A 27,865-nucleotide genomic window follows, 5' to 3' on the forward strand; every position below is an offset into this window, starting at 1 on the left:
CGCGCCGCGCCACTCCGCGTGGCGTATTGCCGCGCCGCGTCGCGTGGCGTATTGCCGCGCCGCGCCGGGTGGGGTCGGGTTGGGGAGGCGGAGTCTCGCGGTGACTCTGTTTGACTCAGTTTTTTGTCTCCCGGACCGTCGAGCAGCAGCAGAGGGAAGAGAGGAGGGGAGAGACGCAGAATAACTCCGGAACGAAGGAAACGCATTTCCAGAAACATCCAACTGGTGAGTAGTTTTTCTAACTGGTCTTACTGGCGGCGGACCAGCAGCTGGTGGTGCCAGTTGTCTGTCTGCTGGCCTGGATGAGCCAGTCTGGAACAGGATCCATTTCCGCATGCTTCCAGCGCGAGCTCCCCGACCACCAAGTTTTCCCAGTATCACACATATCCAGCAGTAATGGTTATAATGGTTATAGTGGGATTTAAGACGTCACTCCCAGTGCTGGGGTTGTAGCGCGCGACAGCAGCAGGTGAGGAGGAAGTAGAAGCGAACATTGTGATTAAAAACGAGCTTCCACAAGTCGCTGTGGTCCAGCTGAGAAGTTCGGGTTCTGTTCGGGTCCGGAGCTGCTGCCGCGGACCGCCGCTCGCGCGCGACAAGCGGCGGAACCGATTCGGTTGCCAGTTGTGGTTTTTCTGATGGGACGTGACCCCTGGACTGACCCCAGGAGGTCCCTGCCCCCAGTTGGAGGAAATGCTGTTTGTAACGATGCCACGCAGAGGCCACGCGCGTCACGACGTCGCGAGACGCCGTGAAAAAGGCGCAAACAGCTGCGCTAAAACAGTTGCGCTAAAAGCAGAGGATGAGGCGCAAAGTGAGAGTTACGCAGCCTGGTGGTCTCTGGAACTGCAGCTTTGCTGTTTGTCCAAACTCTGCAGGACAATCCGAGTCCACTCTGCGCGTGCACAGTTCACGCGTTTCATGTGGAAATCAGCAGCTGCTCTGTTTCTATATTTCTATGTTTCTGTATTTCTATGTTTCTGTATTTCTATGTTTCTGTATTTCTATGTTTCTATGTTTCTGTATTTCTATATTTCTATGTTTCTGTATTTCTATATTTCTATGTTTCTATGTTTCTGTATTTCTATGTTTCTATATTTCTATGTTTCTGTATTTCTATGTTTCTGTATTTCTATGTTTTTATATGTCTATTCCTGCCAGATTCTTTCAGCTGGTGCCGGAAACGCTGGAACTTTCTGAAACGCTGAAGGTAAATCTGGCGCCGGACCAGTGGCTGAACTGGCGCCGGACCAGTGGCTGAACTGGCGCCGGACCAGTGGCTGAACTGGCTCCGGACCAGTGGCTGAACTGGCGCCGGACCAGTGGCTGAACTGGCGCCGGACCAGTGGCTGAACTGGCTCCGGACCAGTGGCTGAACTGGCTCCGGACCAGTGGCTGAACTGGCGCCGGACCAGTGGCTGAACTGGCTCCGGACCAGTGGCTGAACTGGCGCCGGACCAGTGGCTGAACTGGCGCCGGACCAGTGGCTGAACTGGCGCCGGACCAGTGGCTGAACTGGCTCCGGACCAGTGGCTGAACTGGCGCCGGACCAGTGGCTGAACTGGCTCCGGACCAGTGGCTGAACTGGCTCCGGACCAGTGGCTGAACTGGCGCCGGACCAGTGGCTGAACTGGCTCCGGACCAGTGGCTGAACTGGCTCCGGACCAGTGGCTGAACTGGCTCCGGACCAGTGGCTGAACTGGCGCCGGACCAGTGGCTGAACTGGCGCCGGACCAGTGGCTGAACTGGCTCCGGACCAGTGGCTGAACTGGCTCCGGACCAGTGGCTGAACTGGCTCCGGACCAGTGGCTGAACTGGCGCCGGACCAGTGGCTGAACTGGCGCCGGACCAGTGGCTGAACTGGCTCCGGACCAGTGGCTGAACTGGCGCCGGACCAGTGGCTGAACTGGCTCCGGACCAGTGTTCCCAGCTAAGTTAGTTGTCTAAGCAGGACCAGGTCCAGCTTTGTGCCGGTCTGGCTCAGACTCAGACAGAAAGCAGCAGCGACTTACAGTAGATATTGCAGCTACAGCTGTGATGGCATCGCATTAACCCCCCCCCCCCCCCCCCCCCACACACACACACACACACACACCTAATCCCCTGATAGTGGCCTACATTGGCAAAGCAAGAGGCCAGGAGACCCTTGAGCTTCCGGAGAGGGATTTATGTTCGACACACATCGATGTGTGTCTTGCGGTGGCCGAGGACTTTGCAGCCTCTCAGTTTCAGCCTCATTGTGTGACCCGCTCTGTGTTTGCATCAGGCGGCCTTTTTGTTTTACCGTTCCCATGGAGAAGGGAACGCGGACAGATAAAGTTTCCCATCGGCTTCAGAGGGGTCTGTGTGGTGAAAGCGTAAACCAAGCGGAGCATCGAACTCTCACCAGAAGAAAATCCACCCAATGGCGGCAGTTTTATCATCGCAACAGAAAATCTGCACTTTTTCTTTTTCTCTGATTAAAGCAAACCAGGAAGACATCGTTTTACAATGGAAGACGTGTAGAAAGCAGGAGATTTGGTGTTAAAGCTCGTCCTGGATGTCAGGTCTCCATGGTGACCCCAAATATCTGCTTATGTAGCAGATTTATGTAGCCTTATCCACCTCAGAGTAAATAATTTACCTTCAGCAGCTTGTTTGGATCAAACAAGGGTGAGAAAATGTCCCCCGCTTGAACCGCTGAAGGCCTTATGGGCGTGCCGCATCGCCAGCAGCTTTCCACCTAACAGAAGAAAGTCATTTCATGGCAGCTTTTATCAGGCTTGTAAGCAGCAGACACACTTTCTGTTTCCTCTGTCGCTGTTGTCGCCGGTTATTTTTCATTATCCAGGCGAGGAGGAGGTGAGCTGGATTCCAGCACGGACTCAGAAGAGAAAGTTTTTCACAGTTGGAGGATTAGGCAGAGTCGTGATTCTCAGCAGCTCCGAGTCCTGCGGCGTGTTTTTCTTCGCCTCCTCTCTGTCCCTTAATTACACAGAGGAGAGCGAGGGTGTGGCCGAAACAGAAACATGAACATCGGGAGGCAGGTCAGCATCTCGCAGGGAAGTTTGTTTCGCTCCGGCTTAGTTAAAACCATCTGCATCCGTTTGTGTTCGCTGCTTTTGAAAAGTTTCATGCTCTCATCGTGGGTAATGAAAGTGGTGCAAGCCTGGCGCCGACGGTCCAAAAGACGAAAGCAGCACGGCCATCGTAGCGAGCCAAGGCTGCTGCTGCTCCACTTCCACTTTTAGGCAGATATTTTGGAGTTTTTCATTCCACTGCAGCTGTGTGGGAAATGAGATGATTCTTAATTCTCTGATAATGATTCAGATTTGTGGCACATTTGTGACAGTAGAAACTGTTGATGTGACGTAAATCATTACTTATTTAACATTTTAATATCATCTAACGCAGTAAAATGACCATCAAAGTACCTCGCTTGTGCCAGCAGCAGAATGGCTGTCTGGACTAACAGCATCACACAGGAATCTCCATCGTTAGACATCAGAGCGTCGATATAAACGAAGATTCATCTGATTGTTTTCATAACTTACAATCCACACTGGAATATTAAAGACTAATCTTGTTATAAGTTATCAGTAGTTTAGTTAGAAGTAGTGGAGGCTGCAGGACAGGTGTAATATTTATTATGATAGCGCTGCCCTGATCAGAGCAAATGAGATTATATTTCTCAACGCTTCCCAGATGAGTCAGTAACTCTCTCTGCCATTAGCATGACAAGCCTTACCTGTTGTGGTAGCTTTAATAGTGCATTCAGTTTGGACTTGGAAGAATAATTCTCCAAATCTTGTTGAAAATATGACAAAAATGCCACTTTGAAGGTCAAAAATCCAACTTGGAAAGTTGGGGCACGCACCACTAATCAAAGATGGCTGCTCTCAAATCAACACCAAGTGATGACTGTGATAAAAAAAAAGAAATCCTTTTTATCTTAATGTAATGTTTAAATGTGAACAAATCTGTGTTAAACAGTCTTATTCAACTAGTAACTGTTAGTTGTGTCCATGTTTAAAATGCTAAATAAGGCTAACTGTTTGCAGGTTTCATTGCTAGCAACGCGGTTAGCTTGTTTACGCCTCTCTGACATCTGAAACGGGAAAATTTAAAAAAAAAAAGTTTTAGTCTGATGTTTCCCTGGTTTATGTGTACGTTAAGTTTTTTTTCTTTTATCTTTAGTTAATTTTATAATGTGACTAAAACAGAAAATCAAGCAAAATAAAGTTTGTTCTGGCGGCGTGCGTACTCTACGTCAACTCGACCCACCATAACTAAGGTATCAACCAGTACATGTTGCGTTAGCATTAACTAGCGTAACAACCGTTCAGCTGGATGGAAACATGGAAACGTATAAATTAGTGTCAGGTTGAAAATGTTTGACCCAACTTTGTGTTTTTGTTCTTGGGAATAAATTCCAGTGTTTCTTCTGCCGTGACGGGAGAGATGGGAAATCGAATTGAAAAATTTGAATAGTGGAATTTTTTCCTTCACAATTTTAAAATAAATACAAAAAAATCTGTTTTAAAATTTTGTCATTTTTATTGTTTTTATTGATCTTTTTACTTGTCTTCTTGGGCGTTATATCAGCAGAATGTTGGTCTGGCTGCTGTGTTGTTTGTTCATTGAAATGAAGAAAAATGTAAAGCAAAATCAGTTTTGTACTTTTTTTGTTTGTTTTTAATTTACAAAAATCAGCAATATAAAAAAAATCGTGAGAATCGCTGCTTAAATTGAATTGGCACCCGAAATATTGTAATCGAACCGGGGTGAAAGCCTATCGCCCACAGTTTGTCATTCTCCTCTGCTCTCTGATTGGCTGGTGGTCCTCCATGATGCTCCGCTTCAGTGGACAAGAAAAGCTCCGTAATCTTCAGTCACTGTTAGGAAAATAGTCTGATTCTGACCTGCAGCTGCAGAAGGTCTGCTCCTGGTTTTAGTCCGGATTAGTCTCATCTACACCGGCCTTTTTTCTAATCTGTTTACACACAGACTCCGCTTCATTTAGGGAGCTGTGATAGTGCAAATGGACTCTGATTTAGAGACGCATTGTCCGTTGCTCCACATTGAACTGTTGTTAGAAACCAAAGCTTCTCTGTATTAACCAGTACATGATTGAGTTTTCCTGTTTCAGTAATGTGCAACGCCACCTCTGCTGGAGAGTGCAGCACTTAATGTAAAAGGCCTGAATCGTGCACCCCCCCCCCCCTCCTCCCAGGCTGAGTCTGGTGAACCAGCTGTGCGTGAATGCAGCGTTAAGATGACCTTTCACTTGCTAGACGAACTTTCCGTGTTCTTTGGGTTCTCTACTTTCCACTGCTTGCCCAAGCAGTCTTCTCCCTCGTGCGTCTAATCTCCCTGAAAAATTAATCTGTCGCCTCGATGTTCAGACTGATGCATAGCAGGGGCAGTTCCAGAACAAACTCCCCGTCAGGCCTTTAAACGTGAAAGCTGCTTCGGCTGCCGCACTCTGCCTGAACACGCTCAACCATGTTGCTGCGCTTCAGTCCTGTTTGGCTGCATTCAGCTGGGAGGTTTCCTGCTCTCTGGAACAGCAGTCGGTGGGACAAAGACCTACTCTCTCCCCCCGAGGCAGAGAAGCCATGATGCTCTGTGTGCTGTCAGCGACTTCCTTCCAAACAACATTTTCCAAAGAGAAAATCATTTCCTGAACATGGTGAACCTCTGCTGGATTACCGTTGCCCTGGAGCGCCGTCACTCGCCGCAGAAACGCGTAAAACTTACCTATGATGTAGAAAAACCACAGCTGACTCATCTTCGCTTGGCTTTTGAAAAATTGATGAGCTCATCTAAAATGTCCAGTAATGTATTAACCACTGTATGTACCACGTTGTAGCGATCATCTACGGCGCGTTTGATGCAAGCTTCCAACATCTACGGCGCGTTTGATGCAAGCTTCCAACATCTACGGCGCGTTTGATGCAAGCTTCCAACATCTACGGCGCGTTTGATGCAAGCTTCCAACATCTACGGCGCGTTTGATGCAACCTTCCAACATCTACGGCGCGTTTGATGCAACCATCCAACATCTACGGCGCGTTTGATGCAACCATCCAACATCTACGGCGCGTTTGATGCAACCTTCCAACATCTACGGCGGGTTTGATGCAACCTTCCAACATCTACGGCGCGTTTGATGCAACCTTCCAACATCTACGGCGCGTTTGATGCAACCATCCAACATCTACGGCGCGTTTGATGCAACCTTCCAACATCTACGGCGGGTTTGATGCAACCTTCCAACATCTACGGCGGGTTTGATGCAACCTTCCAACATCTACGGCGCGTTTGATGCAACCTTCCAACATCTACGGCGGGTTTGATGCAACCTTCCAACATCTACGGCGGGTTTGATGCAACCTTCCAACATCTACGGCGCGTTTGATGCAACCTTCCAACATCTACGGCGCGTTTGATGCAACCTTCCAACATCTACGGCGCGTTTGATGCAACCTTCCAACGTCTACGGCGGGTTTGATGCAACCTTCCAACGTCTACGGCGGGTTTGATGCAAGCTTCCAACATCTACGGCGCGTTTGATGCAAGCTTCCAACATCTACGGCGCGTTTGATGCAAGCTTCCAACATCTACGGCGCGTTTGATGCAAGCTTCCAACATCTACGGCGCGTTTGATGCAACCTTCCAACATCTACGGCGCGTTTGATGCAACCATCCAACATCTACGGCGCGTTTGATGCAAGCTTCCAACATCTACGGCGCGTTTGATGCAAGCTTCCAACATCTACGGCGCGTTTGATGCAAGCTTCCAACATCTACGGCGCGTTTGATGCAAGCTTCCAACATCTACGGCGCGTTTGATGCAAGCTTCCAACATCTACGGCGCGTTTGATGCAACCTTCCAACATCTACGGCGCGTTTGATGCAACCATCCAACATCTACGGCGCGTTTGATGCAACCTTCCAACATCTACGGCGGGTTTGATGCAACCTTCCAACATCTACGGCGGGTTTGATGCAACCTTCCAACATCTACGGCGCGTTTGATGCAACCTTCCAACATCTACGGCGCGTTTGATGCAACCTTCCAACATCTACGGCGCGTTTGATGCAACCATCCAACATCTACGGCGCGTTTGATGCAACCTTCCAACATCTACGGCGGGTTTGATGCAACCTTCCAACATCTACGGCGGGTTTGATGCAACCTTCCAACATCTACGGCGCGTTTGATGCAACCTTCCAACATCTACGGCGCGTTTGATGCAACCTTCCAACATCTACGGCGCGTTTGATGCAACCATCCAACATCTACGGCGCGTTTGATGCAACCTTCCAACATCTACGGCGCGTTTGATGCAACCTTCCAACATCTACGGCGGGTTTGATGCAACCTTCCAACATCTACGGCGCGTTTGATGCAAGCTTCAGTAGTCTACGGCGGGTTTGATGCAACCTTCCATAGTCTACGGCGCGTTTGATGCAACCTTCCAACGTCTACGGCGCGTTTGATGCAACCTTCCATAGTCTACGGCGGGTTTGATGCAAGCTTCCAACGTCTACGGCGGGTTTGATGCAACCTTCCATAGTCTACGGCGGGTTTGATGCAAGCTTCCATAGTCTACGGCGCGTTTGATGCAACCTTCCAACGTCTACGGCGGGTTTGATGCAAGCTTCCATCGTCTACGGCGTGTTTGATGGAAAACATTGGGATTTTTTACTTCACAATTTTAAAATAGATTTTTTTTCTCAAATAAATAAAAATAATCCATTATAAATTTTTTATTTTTAATGTTTTTATTGATCTTTGTACTCGTCTTCTCGGACGTTATAGCAGCAGAATGATGCTCTGGCAGCTGTGTTGTATTTTCATGAAATCAAGAAAAGTCACTAGCAAAAACAGCCTTTTTTTTTTCTTTATAGTCTACAAAAATCAGCAATATCGAGGAATCATGAGAATCGCATTTTAAATCAAATTGGCCACCAAAAAATTGGAACCGAATCGAATCTTGACGGAAACATTTTGTCACAGCCCGGATGCATAGCCCTGTGTCTCATCACCAACATGTTTACAGGAATGTCTGAACAGGTAAATTCCTTTCCTCCCGCCCGCCCGGCTCGCAGTTCGCTTGCTGGTGGGTGTAGCTAACGACGGTTAATTAGGCCCCGCCTCCCTCCTAGTCGCCGCGCTCTGCGTGCTGCGTTCACGTGCAGAGCAGCTGTCTGTAAACGGAGTAACACTGCTGCTGGTCTGATTCACGGAGAAACTTTACGGTCTGCTGACAAACATGGCCGTTATATCAATGATTATAAAGAGATTTTCTTCTTGACCTTTTTCTGGGACAAACCGATCACATGACCTCCTGCATCACGTCCGATGATGCATGAAAACTTTACTGGAGAGGTTTTTCAAAATGTAGGAGTTTCCTTAATGTTTTTATCGCGATGTTGAGGTTTAACTTTGGGTTTGATGGGAACGCCTCACTTAAGCCATGATGTCAGAATGACGCGCAGATAGTACGACTTCCTCACTGTTTGACATTTCTACAAACTTAGTGATGAATTCAGTTTTTTCCTTCTGGTTGCTCTTTATGCTGCTGTATGTATGACTTCACGTCATTTCAGCTTCATGGTCGGACTTCACCTGACAGCCGAGTCCTGAGAAGATGTTGACCGGGGTTAAAAGGACGAGATTCTACATGCATTTTTAAAAACAAACTTTCTGCATGCAGAAATTCTTTGTTTCCTTCAGTAAAACAGATTAAATGCTGTGGTTGTCTCAGGTTTTTAGTAGGATACACTTATCAGGCGCAGCAGTCGCTGGACGTGTCTGCTCCTCCTGCCTTTTACAACATGTTTGTGAGCTTTGTGCATCTGGGTGATTATTGCAGCTTTGTTAGCGCACTCGTTCCTCATTTCATGAGATGTGATCATGGTCCTCCTCAGAGACTGCTCACATTTCCACAGTGAGACCTCAGAGGGAGCGCACAGCTTCTCTCCGGTTCACAGCCACCGTCCTGCGTCCACTGGCCTAATTTCCCTCGTTACAGCAGCGACAGTGAATCAGCTGACAGAACAAGGCCCCCGGCCACGCTGCTGCTTATTCTGTTCATTTGTGATGGTCGACTGTGTTGTTTGGCGGATTTCCAGGCGAGGCGGGGAAGAGCAGCGCTCCAGCGTAGCGGCCACGTTTAGACAAACTCCGACTGGCGCACGCCAGGAAGATGCTGCTGGCTGCTGCTCCTTATGCCGAGGATCCATGGAGCGAACCAAACAGAGCCACTGGGACTAACTCCCACCTCCAGAACTGGTCCAGGACTCTCTCCCACCTCCAGAACTGGTCCAGGACTCTCTCCCACCTCCAGAACTGGTCCAGGACTCTCTCCCACCTCCAGAACTGGTCCAGGACTCACTCCCACCTCCAGAACTGGTCCAGGACTCTCTCCCACCTCCAGAACTGGTCCAGGACTCACTCCCACCTCCAGAACTGGTCCAGGACTCACTCCCACCTCCAGAACTGGCCCAGGACTCACTCCCACCTCCAGAACTGGTCCAGGACTCACTCCCACCTCCAGAACTGGTCCAGGACTCACTCCCACCTCCAGAACTGGTCCAGGACTCTCTCCCACCTCCAGAACTGGTCCAGGACTCTCTCCCACCTCCAGAACTGGTCCAGGACTCTCTCCCACCTCCAGAACTGGTCCAGGACTCTCTCCCACCTCCAGAACTGGTCCAGGACTCACTCCCACCTCCAGAACTGGTCCAGGACTCACTCCCACCTCCAGAACTGGTCCAGGACTCTCTCCCACCTCCAGAACTGGTCCAGGACTCTCTCCCACCTCCAGAACTGGTCCAGGACTCTCTCCCACCTCCAGAACTGGTCCAGGACTCTCTCCCACCTCCAGAACTGGTCCAGGACTCACTCCCACCTCCAGAACTGGTCCAGGACTCACTTCCACCTCCAGAACTGGTCCAGGACTCACTTCCACCTCCAGAACTGGTCCAGGACTCACTCCCATCTCCAGAACTGGTCCAGGACTCACTCCCACCTCCAGAACTGGTCCAGGATTTTCTCCCACCTCCAGAACTGGTCCAGGACTCACTCCCACCTCCAGAACTGGTCCAGGACTCACTCCCACCTCCAGAACTGGTCCAGGATTCACTCCCACCTCCAGAACTGGTCCAGGACTCACTCCCACCTCCAGAACTGGTCCAGGACTCACTCCCACCTCCAGAACTGGTCCAGGACTCACTCCCACCTCCAGAACTGGTCCAGGACTCTCTCCCACCTCCAGAACTGGTCCAGGACTCACTCCCACCTCCAGAACTGGTCCAGGACTCTCTCCCACCTCCAGAACTGGTCCAGGACTCTCTCCCACCTCCAGAACTGGTCCAGGACTCTCTCCCACCTCCAGAACTGGTCCAGGACTCTCTCCCACCTCCAGAACTGGTCCAGGACTCTCTCCCACCTCCAGAACTATTCCAGGACTCTCTCCCACCTCCAGAACTGGTCCAGGATTTTCTCCCACCTCCAGAATTGGTCCAGGACTCACTCCCATCTCCAGAACTGGTCCAGGACTCTCTCCCACCTCCAGAACTGGTCCAGGACTCTCTTCCACCTCCAGAACTGGTCCAGGACTCACTCCCACCTCCAGAACTGGTCCAGGACTCTCTCCCACCTCCAGAACTGGTCCAGGACTCACTCCCACCTCCAGAACTGGTCCAGGACTCACTCCCACCTCCAGAACTGGTCCAGGACTCTCTCCCACCTCCAGAACTGGTCCAGGACTCTCTCCCACCTCCAGAACTGGTCCAGGACTCACTCCCACCTCCAGAACTGGTCCAGGACTCACTCCCACCTCCAGAACTGGTCCAGGACTCACTCCCACCTCCAGAACTGGTCCAGGACTCTCTCCCACCTCCAGAACTGGTCCAGGACTCTCTCCCACCTCCAGAACTTGTCCAGGACTCACTCCCACCTCCAGAACTGGTCCAGGACTCACTCCCACCTCCAGAACTGGTCCAGGACTCTCTCCCACCTCCAGAACTGGTCCAGGACTCTCTCCCACCTCCAGAACTGGTCCAGGACTCTCTCCCACCTCCAGAACTGGTCCAGGACTCTCTCCCACCTCCAGAACTGGTCCAGGACTCTCTCCCACCTCCAGAACTGGTCCAGGACTCACTTCCACCTCCAGAACTGGTCCAGGACTCACTCCCATCTCCAGAACTGGTCCAGGACTCACTCCCACCTCCAGAACTGGTCCAGGATTTTCTCCCACCTCCAGAACTGGTCCAGGACTCACTCCCACCTCCAGAACTGGTCCAGGACTCACTCCCACCTCCAGAACTGGTCCAGGACTCACTCCCACCTCCAGAACTGGTCCAGGACTCTCTCCCACCTCCAGAACTGGTCCAGGACTCACTCCCACCTCCAGAACTGGTCCAGGACTCACTCCCACCTCCAGAACTGGTCCAGGACTCTCTCCCACCTCCAGAACTGGTCCAGGACTCACTCCCACCTCCAGAACTGGTCCAGGACTCTCTCCCACCTCCAGAACTGGTCCAGGACTCTCTCCCACCTCCAGAACTGGTCCAGGACTCTCTCCCACCTCCAGAACTGGTCCAGGACTCTCTCCCACCTCCAGAACTGGTCCAGGACTCTCTCCCACCTCCAGAACTATTCCAGGACTCTCTCCCACCTCCAGAACTGGTCCAGGATTTTCTCCCACCTCCAGAATTGGTCCAGGACTCACTCCCATCTCCAGAACTGGTCCAGGACTCTCTCCCACCTCCAGAACTGGTCCAGGACTCTCTTCCACCTCCAGAACTGGTCCAGGACTCTCTTCCACCTCCAGAACTGGTCCAGGATTGTCTCCCACCTCCAGAACTGGTCCAGGACTCACTCCCATCTCCAGAACTGGTCCAAGACTCACTCCCATCTCCAGAACTGGTCCAGGACTTTCTCCGACCTCCAGAACTGGTCCAGGACTCACTCCCACCTCCAGAACTGGTCCCGGACTCACTCCCACCTCCAGAACTGGTCCCGGACTCACTCCCACCTCCAGAACTGGTCCAGGACTCACTCCCACCTCCAGAACTGGTCCAGGACTCACTCCCACCTCCAGAACTGGTCCAGGACTCACTCCCACCTCCAGAACTGGTCCAGGACTCACTCCCACTTTCAGAACTGGTCCAGGACTCACTCCCACCTCCAGAACTGGTCCAGGACTCACTCCCACCTCCAGAACTGGTCCAGGACTCACTCCCACCTCCAGAACTGGTCCAGGACTCACTCCCACCTCCAGAACTGGTCCAGGACTCACTCCCACCTCCAGAACTGGTCCAGGACTCACTCCCACCTCCAGAACTGGCCCAGGACTCACTCCCACCTCCAGAACTGGCCCAGGACTCACTCCCACCTCCAGAACTGGCCCAGGACTCACTCCCACCTCCAGAACTGGCCCAGGACTCACTCCCACCTCCAGAACTGGCCCAGGACTCACTCCCACCTCCAGAACTGGTCCAGGACTCTCTCCCACCTCCAGAACTGGTCCAGGACTCTCTCCCACCTCCAGAACTGGTCCAGGACTCTCTCCCACCTCCAGAACTGGTCCAGGACTCTCTCCCACCTCCAGAACTGGTCCAGGACTCACTCCCACCTCCAGAACTGGCCCAGGACTCACTCCCACCTCCAGAACTGGCCCAGGACTCACTCCCACCTCCAGAACTGGTCCAGGATTTTCTCCCACCTCCAGAACTGGTCCAGGACTCACTCCCACCTCCAGAACTGGTCCAGGATTGTCTCCCACCTCCAGAACTGGTCCAGGACTCACTCCCACCTCCAGAACTGGTCCAGGATTGTCTCCCATCTCCAGAACTGGTCCAGGACTCACTCCCACCTCCAGAACTGGTCCAGGACTCACTCCCACCTCCAGAACTGGTCCAGGACTCACTCCCACCTCCAGAACTGGTCCAGGACTCACTCCCACCTCCAGAACTGGTCCAGGACTCTCTCCCACCTCCAGAACTGGTCCAGGACTCACTCCCACCTCCAGAACTGGTCCAGGATTTTCTCCCACCTCCAGAACTGGTCCAGGACTCACTCCCACCTCCAGAACTGGTCCAGGACTCACTCCCACCTCCAGAACTGGTCCAGGATTGTCTCCCACCTCCAGAACTGGTCCAGGACTCACTCCCACCTCCAGAACTGGTCCAGGACTCACTCCCATCTCCAGAACTGGTCCAGGACTCACTCCCATCTCCAGAACTGGTCCAGGACTCACTCCCACCTCCAGAACTGGTCCAGGACTCACTCCCACCTCCAGAACTGGTCCAGGACTCACTCCCACCTCCAGAACTGGTCCAGGACTCACTCCCACCTCCAGAACTGGTCCATGACTCACTCCCACCTCCAGAACTGGTCCAGGACTCTCTCCCACCTCCAGAACTGGTCCAGGACTCACTCCCACCTCCAGAACTCCAGCAGCGATGTGGGTCGACTCCAACCACCACTTCCTGTCAGCCTCCACCATAAACCGCTTCACACCGCCATCCGTTTGGCTCCCGTCACCATGGCAGTGCACGTCGGGGGGGCCTGGAGCAGCAGGAGGTTTGTTGACCTGCTGAGATCTGTGGGGAAGCTGGAGACTGTCCATCTACAGCGTCGTGGGGGGGGGGGGGTTGAGTGCACGATGTGTGTTAAATCCTGTTGGAGGCAGGAGTGTGGGTTGCATGTCGGGTGGGGGGGTATATGTGGCGTTGGTGACCTATATGTTGAATAGTTCATCAGTCCAGATGGTGGAAGAAGCTTTCCAGATGTGTCCTCACATAATCTGCTTTATTCGCCTGTCAGACTAAACACCACACCACGTCTGATGGAATCACTACCAGCTACGGCAGCGTTTGGAACCCACAACAGGCTTTGTTCCATGCTTCCCGGCTCCAACGTGGCTCTGAAGCTAGCTGGGTTTCCCGGCTCCAACGTGGCTCTGAAGCTAGCTGGGTTTCCCGGCTCCAACGTGGCTCTGAAGCTAGCTGGGTTTCCCGGCTCCAACGCGGCTCTGAAGCTAGCTGGGTTTCCCGGCTCCAACGCGGCTCTGAAGCTAGCTGGGTTTCTCGGCTCCAATGCGGCTCTGAAGCTAGCTGGGTTTCCCGGCTCCAACGCGGCTCTGAAGCTAGCTGGGTTTCCCGGCTCCAACGCGGCTCTGAAGCTAGCTGGGTTTCCCAGCTCCAACGCGGCTCCGAAGCTAGCTGGGTTTCCCGGCTCCAACGCGGCTCTGAAGCTAGCTGGGTTTCCCGGCTCCAACGCGGCTCTGAAGCTAGCTGGGTTTCCCAGCTCCAACGCGGCTCCGAAGCTAGCTGGGTTTCTCGGCTCCAATGCGGCTCTGAAGCTAGCTGGGTTTCCCGGCTCCAACGCGGCTCTGAAGCTAGCTGGGTTTCCCGGCTCCAACGCGGCTCTGAAGCTAGCTGGGTTTCCCGGCTCCAACACGGCTCCTTGGGTGCTTCTGTGAGGGAAAGCTGCATGCTATCGCTGTTCCTCCGTTCATCAGCAGGATTAAACAAACTGGATGTAGTTTTTCTCCCAGTCCAGAGCTTTTGGGGAGTGTTGTTACGTTTCCAACCAGGAACCGCGACGCTAATCTCTCCTGCTGGCCGCTGGCCAGCCAGATCAGAGTGAAATCAGACATTCTTCCAACGCTGTGCAGACTTAATGTTCCCAAGCGGAGCCGTTTGACACATATTTTATCTCCATGTCTTCCTGCCAAACAAGCGTAAGCCTAAATAACAAATCTCTGAAACCCTGTTGGAGCCTCTGGAATATGACCGCAGCCCCCCGGGCCCCTGCCCTGACCCCGTTCATTCTTGCTGGGATTTAAAAAAAAAAAAAAGAGCTCAGACCACTAAATTCACGATGAGCCCTGCTGCAACGGTTTTGTAACGTCCTTCAGAGTGAGAATGAAGTGTTCAGTCTGTGTTTGGTGTGTTCGTTGACGCCCTCGCAGCCGTGCGCGGCGCCCTGCCCTTCGCTCGCCGGCCGACATGCCTGAGAAGGGCAGGTTTGTGTTGGGTAACTCATCCTTTGTCACAGTCCTCTCAGTATCTGTTGGCTTCAGCAGTTCAGAGCTGCAGGGTGAGTCAGAGAAGTTTTTCCCACTTGGACAGACTGAATATAAAACGTTAGCGTGGAATGTCACACCAGTGTTTGGGTGCTGGAACGTGTCCAGGAGAGTGTTTCTGTTGCAACTCGCTCTCTGGCAGCCTCCTCTGACATGCATTCCTGCTTTTACTGGGCTGGCTGTTTTCTGGAAGAAGCCTCCCAGAGTCACCCCCCGATGCGGTTGCTTAAGACGGTGGGAGGGTCCGGCTGACGCTTCTTCCTCAGAGGAAGTCCTCCATGTTGCAGATCATCTGTGTGGGTGTGTGATGGTGGTCATGGAGGACGGTAATGAGAGTGAAAGGAGGGTTTGTTCATTAACTGGAAGAGAGCAAAGTCCGGTCTGAGTCACACAACCTGTGTTTTTATGCAGGAGTGTACACAAGGAAAGGTTTTTATCATCTGTTGTTAAATGATTTCAGACGAACCACACGACTCTTCTGAATCCCAGCTGCCTTAAAATGTCGCATGAATATAAACTAATCCACCATTTATTCCATGTAGAATAAACATGTTTTCCCTTCTGTGAAGAAAACTTTTCGTTTCTCAAACAGCAGCGACAAACGCTGCTTTGGTTATTTCTACCTGATGAAGGAAATGAAATGAGTGTTTTTACAACTCGCGTGGCTTCTCACTCGTATGAATCTATAAAGTTCCTCTTATTTCATCTCAGATGTCATTTTGTTTCTGCTCAGCAGAGGAATTCTGGGTTTTGTCTGCGTGGTTTTCCTCGCCGTATATGAAGATTGAGTGGAATGAAAACGAAGGACCTTTATCTGTAAATATGGCTTCAGACATCAGATAGTGGAGATAAAACGTCCTCGGCTGAGTTCCTGAGAGCTGCTGGCTAATCAGCAGGGTGTGTCGCCGCGCTGTTGGCTGAACTCTCTGCCTCGCCCTGAAAAACAAAGCACACGCACGTATACACACACACACACACACTGTCCCTGTTTTACACAGAACAATAAAGTTCTGGATGAACGCTGCAAACCTGCTGCCACAAACTAATGTGGGGAAGGACGACGCACACAAATAAAACTTGGTTTGGTTTCTACTGGTGGTGAAAACATCTTGTTGTTTAACAAGCAGCCGCGCCTTCATGTAAAAACGTGAGAAAGCAGAGGGACTGAAAGCCCCGCCGTCGGCGGAGGATGAGTCAGAAGCTGCATGTCGCTGCAGGTACAGGCAGTCCTGCGGGGCCCGCTCCGCCGGGGTCCGATGAAACGGTGCTGCTGCGGTCCTGCAGGGGAGCTACGAGGTGGACGGACCCCAGATCCGATCTGAGGCTGGTCAGTCCAGCGAGGCGCAGACCAGCTGAGGATGAGGAGGAGTGTGCCTCCAGCAGTTTTTGCTTCATGTGATTTCAGTGGAAATGTGTGGAACGGCCGGCGGAGCAGGGAAACCTCTACACTCACAGAGAGATGATGGAGGGGTTGTTTCCATAATTTGTGCAAGGCAGCAGATGTTTGATAGACTGCATAATAATCACCTTTGTTCTGACTCTGAGCTCAGGTACAGGTGTTAACATGTTTATGGCCGACTCAGCCCCGCAGCGCTTTACAGGCATGTAGGACGCACGCGCTTGTTGGCCACGCCTCTGTCACGTCTGAAAGCAGAACAGTCGATGCGTTGCACCGTCACAAGAGGCGTCCGACGGCCGCCAGAAACTCATTTAGTTTGTTTTTAAGGGATTTTTCAGCCATAAATTACGGCTTCATAATAAATAAAGAATAAATTAAGAGAAGCGTCTCTTCAGGCGTTCGAAGAGTCTGGAATCCAGACCTGAGGAGCAGGTTTCTGCAGCACACTGGGCGGGGCGTTTCACCACGTCCTGCTGCTGCTGCTCCAGGCTGCAGGGCGAGCGGCCGCAGGGCGAGCGGCCGCAGGGCGAGCGGCCGCAGGGCGAGCGGCCGCAGGGCGAATGGCCGCAGGGCGAGCGGCCGCAGGGCGGGACGGAAGCGCCTTCCTGGCAGAGGGAAACAAAATGTCAGTTGGAAAAAAGATGGCGGTTGGGTTGGGTGTGTCGTTGGGAAGTCGTGACGTCGTCTCTGTCTTCCAGGTTCCATCGCTGTTGCTTCCATCAGACGACAGAAAGATGGCGATGCAAAGTAAGTCTTCTTCTCCTGTTTTCTAGATTTTATTCTCCTTCCTCCAAACGTTTCAACTTCAGGAAGAAACAACGATGAAGAACGTCTCGTACCAACACACACACCATCACACACCAACACACACACCAACACACACACCAACACACACACCATCACACACCAACACACACACCATCACACACCATCACACACACATTCATGGAGAGACGACTTCTTCTTTGCCTCTGTGAAGCACTTTGTTGACGAGCCGTTTGCAGGGGGAACGGCGGCGGAGCGCCATGCCGTGTGGCTCCAGCGTGACCAGACTGAGTCTCATTTGTTCTGTCTTTGCCTTGCAGTGGCCGACATGGAGAGCGGATCGGTGAAGGTGGCAGAGTGGCAGCAGACGATGTACGGCCTCGACTCAGGCATCCAGTCTGGCGCGACCACGATCAGAGATGACGACGGCGACTTCACCACCACCAAACACTACACCATGACCACCACCGTCACCACAGACGAGCCCAGTGAGACAAAGCCGCGCTCAGATTCAGCGGCCTGTAAGTTAGCCGACATCTTTACTCATCGCCATCGTTTCGCCTCTGAACAGCTCTGGATGCCCAGTACGCCGTCACCCGAGCCCAGAGGGTGAGAGCCGCCATGTTCCCAGAGACACTGGAGGCCGGCACCACCATCCTGTCCAGTCAGGTAGACCCGTCGCAGATGACCAACGTCCAGCGGCTCGCCGAGCCCTCCCAGATGCTGAAGACGGCCATCGTTCACCTGATCAACTACCAGGACGATGCGGAGCTGGCCACCCGCGCCGTGCCCGAGCTCACCAAGCTGCTCAACGATGAAGACCAGGTGCCAACACGCACACCTTCACACTGATGTGGTAATGCACAGGAGGGTGGAAGGTTCTGTTTGCACACCTGCTGAAAGACGCACCTGCAGTTCTGGCCGACAGGAAGCCGCCGTACGGCATCAGCAGGGCTTCCTGTGGCGCCGCGGCGCCTGAGAGCACGCCACAAAACGCAACAGAATATTCAGTCGTACCAAAAACAGCAGAAAAAAGATTGTTATTCCATTTAATTTCTTTATAACACAACCTTCTCAGTTCTCATTTATTGCTTTGATACTTTACTCATATTTTTTATAAGAATTACAATCCATGTGTGGATGAAAGACTGAAGTGGAGAAAAAAGTAAAAGAAACTGAATTTAAACTCTAAAAGACCCTCAGACGGTAAAAATTATCCTGATGTCTGAGAATAGAAAGTAAACGTGGAGTTTCAGCAGCTGGAAGTTTCCTGCAGCGCGTTGATCATGTCGTTCACGTATGTACCGTCGCTGCACCGCTCAGGTTGCCATGTTTCCATCCCACCGTCGCTGCACCGCTCAGGTTGCCATGTTTCCATCCCACCGTCGCTGCCATGTTTCCATCCCACCGTCGCTGCACCGCTCAGGTTGCCATGTTTCCATCCCACCGTCGCTGCACCGCTCAGGTTGCCATGTTTCCATCCCACCGTCGCTGCACCGCTCAGGTTGCCATGTTTCCATCCCACCGTCGCTGCACCGCTCAGGTTGCCATGTTTCCATCCCACCGTCGCTGCACCGCTCAGGTTGCCATGTTTCCATCCCACCGTCGCTGCACCGCTCAGGTTGCCATGTTTCCTTCCCACCGTCGCTGCAACGCTCAGGTTGCCATGTTTCCATCCCACCGTCGCTGCAATGCGCAGGTTGCCATGTTTCCATCCCACCGTCGCTGCAACGCTCAGGTTGCCATGTTTCCATCCCACCGTCGCTGCACCCCTCAGGTTGCCATGTTTCCATCCCACCGTCGCTGCACCGCTCAGGTTGCCATGTTTCCATCCCACCGTCGCTGCACCGCTCAGGTTGCCATGTTTCCATCCCACCGTCGCTGCACCGCTCAGGTTGCCATGTTTCCATCCCACCGTCGCTGCACCGCTCAGGTTGCCATGTTTCCATCCCACCGTCGCTGCACCGCTCAGGTTGCCATGTTTCCATCCCACCGTCGCTGCAACGCTCAGGTTGCCATGTTTCCATCCCACCGTCGCTGCAACGCTCAGGTTGCCATGTTTCCATCCCACCGTCGCTGCCATGTTTCCATCCAACCGTCGCTGCAATGCGCAGGTTGCCATGTTTCCATCCCACCGTCGCTGCAACGCTCAGGTTGCCATGTTTCCATCCCACCGTCGCTGCAACGCTCAGGTTGCCATGTTTCCATCCCACCGTCGCTGCCATGTTTCCATCCCACCGTCGCTGCCATGTTTCCATTCCACCGTCGCTGCAATGCGCAGGTTGCCATGTTTCCATCCCACCGTCGCTGCAACGCTCAGGTTGCCATGTTTCCATTCCACCGTCGCTGCAACGCGCAGGTTGCCATGTTTCCATCCCGTCGCTGCAACGCCCAGGTTGCCATGTTTCCATCCCACCGTCGCTGCACCGCTCAGGTTGCCATGTTTCCATCCCACCGTCGCTGCACCGCTCAGGTTGCCATGTTTCCATCCCACCGTCGCTGCAACGCTCAGGTTGCCATGTTTCCATCCCACCGTCGCTGCCATGTTTCCATTCCACCGTCGCTGCAATGCGCAGGTTGCCATGTTTCCATCCCACCGTCGCTGCACCGCTCAGGTTGCCATGTTTCCATCCCACCGTCGCTGCACCGCTCAGGTTGCCATGTTTCCATCCCACCGTCGCTGCAACGCCCAGGTTGCCATGTTTCCATCCCACCGTCGCTGCAACGCCCAGGTTGCCATGTTTCCATCCCACCGTCGCTGCACCGCTCAGGTTGCCATGTTTCCATCCCACCGTCGCTGCACCGCTCAGGTTGCCATGTTTCCATCCCACCGTCGCTGCAACGCTCAGGTTGCCATGTTTCCATCCCACCGTCGCTGCAACGCTCAGGTTGCCATGTTTCCATCCCACCGTCGCTGCAACGCTCAGGTTGCCATGTTTCCATCCCACCGTCGCTGCACCGCTCAGGTTGCCATGTTTCCATCCCACCGTCGCTGCAACGCTCAGGTTGCCATGTTTCCATCCCACCGTCGCTGCAACGCTCAGGTTGCCATGTTTCCATCCCACCGTCGCTGCAACGCTCAGGTTGCCATGTTTCCATCCCACCGTCGCTGCAACGCTCAGGTTGCCATGTTTCCATCCCACCGTCGCTGCAACGCTCAGGTTGCCATGTTTCCATCCCACCGTCGCTGCACCGCTCAGGTTGCCATGTTTCCATCCCACCGTCGCTGCAACGCTCAGGTTGCCATGTTTCCATCCCACTGTCGCTGCAACGCTCAGGTTGCCATGTTTCCATCCCACCGTCGCTGCAACGCTCAGGTTGCCATGTTTCCATCCCACCGTCGCTGCAACGCTCAGGTTGCCATGTTTCCATCCCACCGTCGCTGCACCGCTCAGGTTGCCATGTTTCCATCCCACCGTCCCTGCAACGCTCAGGTTGCCATGTTTCCATCCCACCGTCGCTGCAACGCTCAGGTTGCCATGTTTCCATCCCACCGTCCCTGCAACGCTCAGGTTGCCATGTTTCCATCCCACCGTCGCTGCAACGCTCAGGTTGCCATGTTTCCATCCCACCGTCGCTGCAACGCTCAGGTTGCCATGTTTCCATCCCACCGTCGCTGCACCGCTCAGGTTGCCATGTTTCCATCCCACCGTCCCTGCAACGCTCAGGTTGCCATGTTTCCATCCCACCGTTGAAAGCGTCGCCGCTGCAGAAGCTAACGCCTGTCTTTAGTTGTCCAGCTGTGCTGAGGCTCCAGCATTAGCCGACAGTTACGTCGAAGTCTTCATGTGACCGCATGTCTGACGGTAACCGGTGAAGGTGGACCACAGCTAATGCGGCGGCGTCAGTTCAGGAACGCAGACATTCTCCACCATGTCCTCACGGTGAACGACAGACAAAGAAAACGGGTGAAAAGGAAGATTTCTGGTCGCCTGTCTGACAACCGACAAGTGTTCAGAGATGTTTCTGAGGGACGATGCCATTCTCACACCGGAGAACGTTTATCCTCTGCAGGTGGTGGTCAGCAAGGCGGCGCAGATCGTCAACCAGCTCACGCGTAAGGAGGCGTCGCGGCACGCGCTGATGCAGTCCCCCCAGATGGTGGCAGCGGTGGTCCGGGCCATGCAGAACACCAGCGACATGGAGACGGCACGCGCCACTGCCAGCATCCTCCACAACCTGTCCCACCACAGGGAGGGGCTGCTCTCCATCTTCAAGTCAGGCGGGATCCCTGCCCTCGTCCGCATGCTCAGGTACGGACTTCACCGCTTCGCACATTAAAACGGGAACTGAGAGGCGCCACCACGAGTAAGAGCTCTGGCATCGGCGTGAGACGTGAGACAGGAAATAAATGGATTAGAAGATCTTATCTGCATCAGTTGGATGTGAAATGTGGAAAATGTCCATGAAAGGACTCTTAGAGACGTCTGCTCACCTTCCTCAGCTCTCCCGTGGAGTCGGTGCTCTTCTACGCCATCACCACGCTGCACAACCTGCTGCTGCACCAAGAGGGCGCCAAGATGGCCGTCCGCCTGGCGGATGGTCTGCAGAGGATGGTCCCCCTCCTGAAGAAGAGCAACCCCAAGTTCCTGGCCATCACCACGGACTGTTTGCAGCTGCTGTCGTACGGCAACCAGGAGAGCAAGGTGCGCACGTCTCGCTGTCACTCTGAATTTTAGCAGAAGGAGTCGGCGTCTCTGCAGCCAAATGTTCTGAGTGATGAAAGTGTCCTGCGTGTGTGTGGGAGGGGCATGGGAACGGCGAGGGCGTGGTGGTTAGCAGCGACATGCACTCACCAACTCTCTCCAACAGCTCATCATCCTGGCCAACGGGGGTCCTGAGGGTCTCGTCCACATCATGAGAAACTACAACTATGAGAAGCTGCTGTGGACCACAAGCCGTGTGCTGAAGGTCCTTTCTGTGTGTCCCAGCAACAAGCCGGCCATCGTGGAAGCCGGTACGTAGCGAGCTTTCACATGGCAGCGCACACCTGCATGTTCCCACCTGACCTCTCGTCAGGCCGTTTAGGACACGTTGCTGAGAGCGGAGGGGTGTTTCTGCATGTGTTCAGGTGGGATGCAGGCTTTGGGGAAGCACCTGACCGGCTCCAGCCAGCGCCTGATGCAGAACTGCCTGTGGACGCTCCGGAACCTGTCTGACGCCGCCACCAAGCAGGTGCCACGTCGGCCATTCAGCGCCTCGTCTGCCGTTCGGCCCTCTTCCCACGCCTGACCGATAGATCTGTGCTTTTCTGCAGGAGGGAATGGACAGCCTGCTGCAGGTCTTAGTGGGACTCCTCAGTTCAGATGACATCAACATGCTCACCTGCGCCACAGGAATCCTGTCCAACCTCACCTGCAACAACGCTCACAACAAATCCCTGGTCACCCAAAACAACGGCGTGGAAGCGCTGATCCACGCCATACTGCGGGCCGGGGAGAAGGAGGACGTGACCGAACCTGCCGTTTGTGCTCTGCGGCACCTGACGTCGCGGCACCAGCAGGCCGATGTGGCGCAGAACGGCGTGAGGCATCATTATGGCATCCCCGCCATCGCCAAGCTGCTCAACCAGCCTCACTACTGGCCAGTCATCAAGGTACGTCGCCGGGAAAGAGACGTTAAAATGTAGTCATGACTGCGTCGTCGTAGTCCATCTTACTGAAATGTTGTCATGGCAACGCGAAAGGCATCTGTACCGCACCGCTCGGTGTTTTCCAGAAAACAGGAAAAGCTTCACGGATGGTTTAAAGAAGCATAAAAAAACCAGATTCTTTAGAAATGGTTTTACGCCACCGCTGGCGGCCCGACGCGCTGGCGGCCCGTCGAGCTTCAGGTTGCCTGAGCTTCCCTCTTCCCAGGAAGAGTAGCATGAAAGCTTGGCGCTGAGGCTGTTGTGAGGGTAGATGAGGATATTAGGACAATGCGTGGAAACGGTTTCGGCTGTGTTTCCAGCGTTTTCTCCTGAAAGCGGGAACGTAAAACAAAGATGTCTGGTCACTGCGGATCTTTGTGTCATTTCTACGAACTTCTGTAAAAACCAGAAAGTCGCGACAGCATGGTGTCTCCAGTCTGAACTGGGATCCGCTTCTACGAGCGGTTTTACGTCACAGAGGAAAACGGCGGGACTGAGGAAGCTGTGAGGAGGAAGGGAGCTCAGACGGGAGAAGTCAGAGAGTACTTCACACCTGTAACCCTCGACAACATGTCTGTTCTCCTGAAGGCTGCGGTCGGCCTGGTTCGCAACCTGGCTCTGTGCCCGGAGAACCAGCTCCCTCTGCGAGACGCAGGAGTCATCCCCCGTCTGGTCAACTTGCTGGTCAAAGCCCACCAGGACGCCCAGAAGCACGGCTCGTCCAACCAGCAGACATACCAGGTGTGTGTAGCGTCCAGCCGCTTGGCGAAATGCAGATTGTGTTAGTGTGACATCATGTTGTTCCGTTTGGCCGTCAGGACGGCGTGCGGATGGAGGAGATCGTAGAAGGCTGCACCGGCGCTCTGCACATCCTGGCCAGAGATCCCACCAACAGGATGGATATCGGCAACCTGGAGACCATTCCTCTGTTTGTCCAGGTAACAAACTAAAACCGCCACACTCCTGTCTCTGGGTAGCGATATTTCATGTTTTACTTTTCCTCCCCTCAGCTTCTCTACTCTCCGGTGGACAACATGAAGCGCGTGGCGGCCGGCGTCCTGTGTGAGCTGGCCCAGGACAAAGCCTTGGCTCAAGTGATCGACGGCGAGGGAGCGTCGTCTCCGCTGATGGAGCTGCTGCACTCCAACAACGAGGGCATCGGTGAGGCCAGTCGACGGGTGGGGGGGACGATAGACCAACCAGCATCTGGTGGTGCGGGACGGCCCGTTAAAACGACCGGATTCATGGCTGCCGATGGCCCAGTGTTCCCAGCAGCATGCTGGGAGACGTTGCTCCGGGTCTTTGTGGTGTTTTGTCTTCATCGCTTTGTGTTTGCCTCTTCCCTCCAGCGACTTACGCTGCTGCCGTGCTCTTCCGCATCTCTGAGGATAAGACCGCCGACTACAAGAAGCGAGTGTCGGTGGAGCTCACACACTCCCTCTTCAAACACGACCCTCAGGGCTGGGAGATGGTGAGTTAGCAGCGCCCCCTGCTGGCAGCAACGCCACACCAGCATGCCGTAGATTTCATGCTCCTCTGTCCAACGTGTCCGTCGTCTTACTGGACGCTGATGGACGTAAACTCCCCATAGTCCACGGCAACATGTGGTTTACATAGGAGGAAAGGAGCTGAGGAGATCCAGACTGTAATCAGGTGAAAATGACGCAGCGCGATGCTGGTGAGAGGCAGAACATGTCCAGCTTTCACACAACTGAGAAATATTTCATACAAAGGCTTTTTTCTGAAACGTCGACACGTCTTCACGTTTAGTTTCCTTTTACTTTTAAAGTCTGAAACTTCTGAAAACCTTTTCCGTCGTGCTGCTTTTAGTCTGACCTGGTGCTGGCAGGCCTTCAGACGCTGAACGGGTGTGAGAGACACAACGTTTCCTCAGAGTGAGAGGATAGAAGTGAATGTGGACGTGAAGCGTTTTGGCTGAAAGACCAAAAGCCAGTTTTCTGTCTGACCTTTGGCTTCTCCTGACCCCTTCTCAGGCCCACAACAGCGTCCCCATGGATGGACCGTATGCAGATGGTGAGTAACTGTGGCTGAAACGTGCACATGCAGCACATTCCTCTGCAGTCTGACACACACACACACACACAGAGCTGCCTGCTGGCTATTTTACATGTTAATGGAAATTGTTCATTTTTAAACAGTAAACTTGAGCAGAACTGTCCTTTTTTCTAGAACTTTCTTCCGTCATGTATCATTTATTTATTTCATCTCCTTCCTTCCCATCATCCGCTGACAGTCCAGGTCGGTTCTCCTGGCCGAACTAGAAAGCATAAAAGTTCTGTTCTCTCCGGCCTCCATCCCTGTTTCTTCATCCTTTCCTTCCCTGTTCTACACTTTAAAGATGTTTCTTCTCCTGAGTGATTCCAGCAAGAAAACAATAAAATGCTGCTAGAAGATTTCCTGCATGTCAGCAGAGTCGTAGGAGCTGCAGGGAAACAGTCTGACTGATGAAAACCAAGTGTTGTTGCTGCTTGCAGAGCTGGACGTTCCTTTCCAGTCCTACGCCGCGTACCCAGCGGACATGCCGATGGACGGCATGGATGGAACTATGACGCTCGACGATTACCCGCCTGCCATGGGCTACGACAGACAGTACCCTGATCAATACTAACGGTCCGTACACCTGACATGCTGTTTCTTATAGAACTTGTGATTTGTGCTGCATTAAACAGCTTTAACAGCAGGCATAAAACATCACGTTCTTAACGATATAAAGTTATTGATGAAAAGAATATAAAAAGTGGAAAGTTAGTAAAGTATAGTCAGTAAAGAGAAAATCCAGCGGCGGAAGAAAAGTGGTGTTACTGCAGCCGCGTGATGCTTTAGTGGTGTAGAAACGTCTGGATGCGTCTCATCATATGTCTGCCGGCGTTTCCCAACGTTGAGGCCCACCGTGCAGGATCCAGGTTCTGGATGGCCGACTTGGCCGGGTTTGTGCGTCTTCAGGGCACATTGGCCCCAAAGACGCCCCGATGCACATTCCTGGTCAAATCCGCTGTCCGGATGCTGAAAACATGTCTTTGGCAGCCAATTGGAACATTTTGGATCCGCCTGCAGGTTTTAGAGTAAAAACCGGCTTTTAGACCCGGTCTGGGTTTAGTCCCTGCTTTTTGCGGATGACGTGGTCCTGTTGGCTTCATCTGGTCGTGATCTCCAGCTCTCACTTGAGCGATTCGCGGCCGAGTGTGAAGCGGCTGGGATGAGAATCAGCACCTCCAAATCTGAGACCATGGTCCTCAGCCGGAATAGGGTGGATTGCCCTCTCCGGGTCGGGAGTCAGGTCCTGCCTCAAGTGGAGGAGTTTAAATATCTCGGGGTCTTGTTCACGAGTGAGGGAAGGATGAAGCGTGAGATCGACAGACGGATCGGTGCGGCGTCTGCAGTAATGCGGACTCTCTCGTATACAGGCGGCTGAAATGAGTTTCCTCCGCAGGGTGGCCGGGCTCTCCCTTAGAGATAGGGTGAGGAGCTCAGTCATCCGGGAGGAGATCAGAGTAGAGCTGCTGCTCCTTCGCATCGAGAGGAACCAGTTGAGGTGGCTCGGGCATCTGGTCAGGATGCCTCCTGGACCTCCCTGGTGAGGTGTTCCAGGCACGTCCCTCGGGGAGGAGACCCCGGGGAAGACCCAGGACATGCTGGAGGGATTATATCTCTCGGCTGGCCTGGGAACGCCTCGGGATCCCCCCGCAGAGTTGGCAAATGTGGCTGGGGAGAGGGAAGTCTGGGCTTCCCTGCTTAGGCTGCTGCCCCCGCGACCCACAGAAGATGGATGGATGGTTTTAGTGTAAAAACCTGTTTTTAGACCCGGTCTGGTTTCATGGTAAAGCTGCGTCTCCGTCGTCTGCAACAGCCGAGATCAACCACAGCGCACCGCATCTTTTCCCTTCTCACCAGTGGAAAGGCCAACTTGTTTTGTTCTGAGCCTCGGTCATCTTTGCTGTTTCGTATGAGCGCACAGATTTCCCACAATGCACTGCAGTACATGAGGGAGGATAATTCATCAGTCCTGAATGGATGTGAATGTTTAATATGAAATACTGTGAAATGACTTCACTCAGCTCAGATTTTTTCTCATGTTTCTTATCTTCCCATCATCACAGAGGAGGAAGAGGAGGAGCTGAAGCGGGATGATGAAGAGGAGAATCGAGTGACCAGGAGGGAGTTTTTCCCGCTGCTCGCCACCTGATGTAAAATATGCAACTACCAACGAGAATGGGACTCATAATCTTAACAGGGCTGAACTTGTTTTTTCTAGAATAATCCAGCTGCTTGTGCTCGTAGGTTTCTGTTAGAGCATGCATGCGAGTGTGTGTGCGTGTGTGTGTGTGTGTTTTTCTGCTTCTGGGTGGGTCTTATATGGTGTTAAATGCCGAAGAGATTTTATTAAGTGATGATAATCATGTAGCTTCCTTTTTTACAGAGAAAAAGCGAATAATAGTTGCAAACACTGCCAGAAGTGGCTCAACGTGCACGGTGCACCTACTCACCGCTCCCCTTAATGCCTTCTCAACGCACAGCGCCGTCGTCTGCGTGGCTCCGGCTCAACGCTCGTCAGCATGAGCCCGATCGACTTGGTTAACGCCTCGGTCGACTCGGTTAACGCCCCGGTCGACTCGGTTAGCACCCCGGTCGACTCGGTTAGCGCCCCGGTCGACTCGGTTAGCGCCCCGGTCGACTCGGTTAGCGCCCCGGTCGACTCGGTCAGCAGAAGGCAACAGACGGCGGCTCGTTTTGTCGTTTCTCTTTTTATAAGTTATTTACTGGGAAATATTCACCCAACCTGCCAGAATATTATCAGATGTCTGATTTTAGAGAGAATTTTACAGAATAATCATGAAGCGTCGCAGCAGGTTGTCTGACTAGTCATCGACACGGTGGTGTGGAGCAAACTACTGACAGGGAAATTTCTTTCTACTTTCGAAGTTTTTACTGAAATTTTGTTTATTAAAAATAAAGGATATA

General features: G+C 53.1%; 1 protein-coding gene across 1 annotated transcript; it reads left to right on the top strand.

The window, feature by feature from the left end:
• The first annotated feature begins 104 nt into the window (after nt 1–104).
• Nucleotides 105–27,865, top strand: LOC306754301 (junction plakoglobin-like). Its single transcript, XM_079238261.1, has 16 exons — nt 105–225; nt 17,187–17,235; nt 17,574–17,741; nt 17,825–18,078; nt 21,268–21,506; nt 21,698–21,899; nt 22,066–22,210; nt 22,325–22,428; nt 22,511–22,849; nt 23,474–23,626; nt 23,704–23,823; nt 23,896–24,046; nt 24,235–24,356; nt 24,880–24,919; nt 25,381–25,516; nt 27,004–27,865. The coding sequence occupies exons 2-15, from the start codon at nt 17,223–17,225 to the stop codon at nt 25,512–25,514; spliced, it is 2,184 nt and encodes a 727-aa protein (XP_079094387.1). The 5' UTR covers nt 105–225; nt 17,187–17,222; the 3' UTR covers nt 25,515–25,516; nt 27,004–27,865.

Source organism: Telmatherina bonti (genome assembly GCF_933228915.1).
Source record: "Telmatherina bonti genome assembly, chromosome: 3".
Taxonomy (NCBI): Eukaryota; Metazoa; Chordata; class Actinopteri; order Atheriniformes; family Telmatherinidae; genus Telmatherina; species Telmatherina bonti.

What these genes read in the sequence shown, in the direction of transcription:
- LOC306754301 (XM_079238261.1), top strand. An exon ending in CGTCACCACAGACGAGCCCA is followed by an intron (nt 17,742 to 17,824) that starts GTGAGACAAAGC and finishes GCCTCTGAACAG; the next exon opens with CTCTGGATGCCCAGTACGCC. An exon ending in GCCGGCCATCGTGGAAGCCG is followed by an intron (nt 22,211 to 22,324) that starts GTACGTAGCGAG and finishes GCATGTGTTCAG; the next exon opens with GTGGGATGCAGGCTTTGGGG.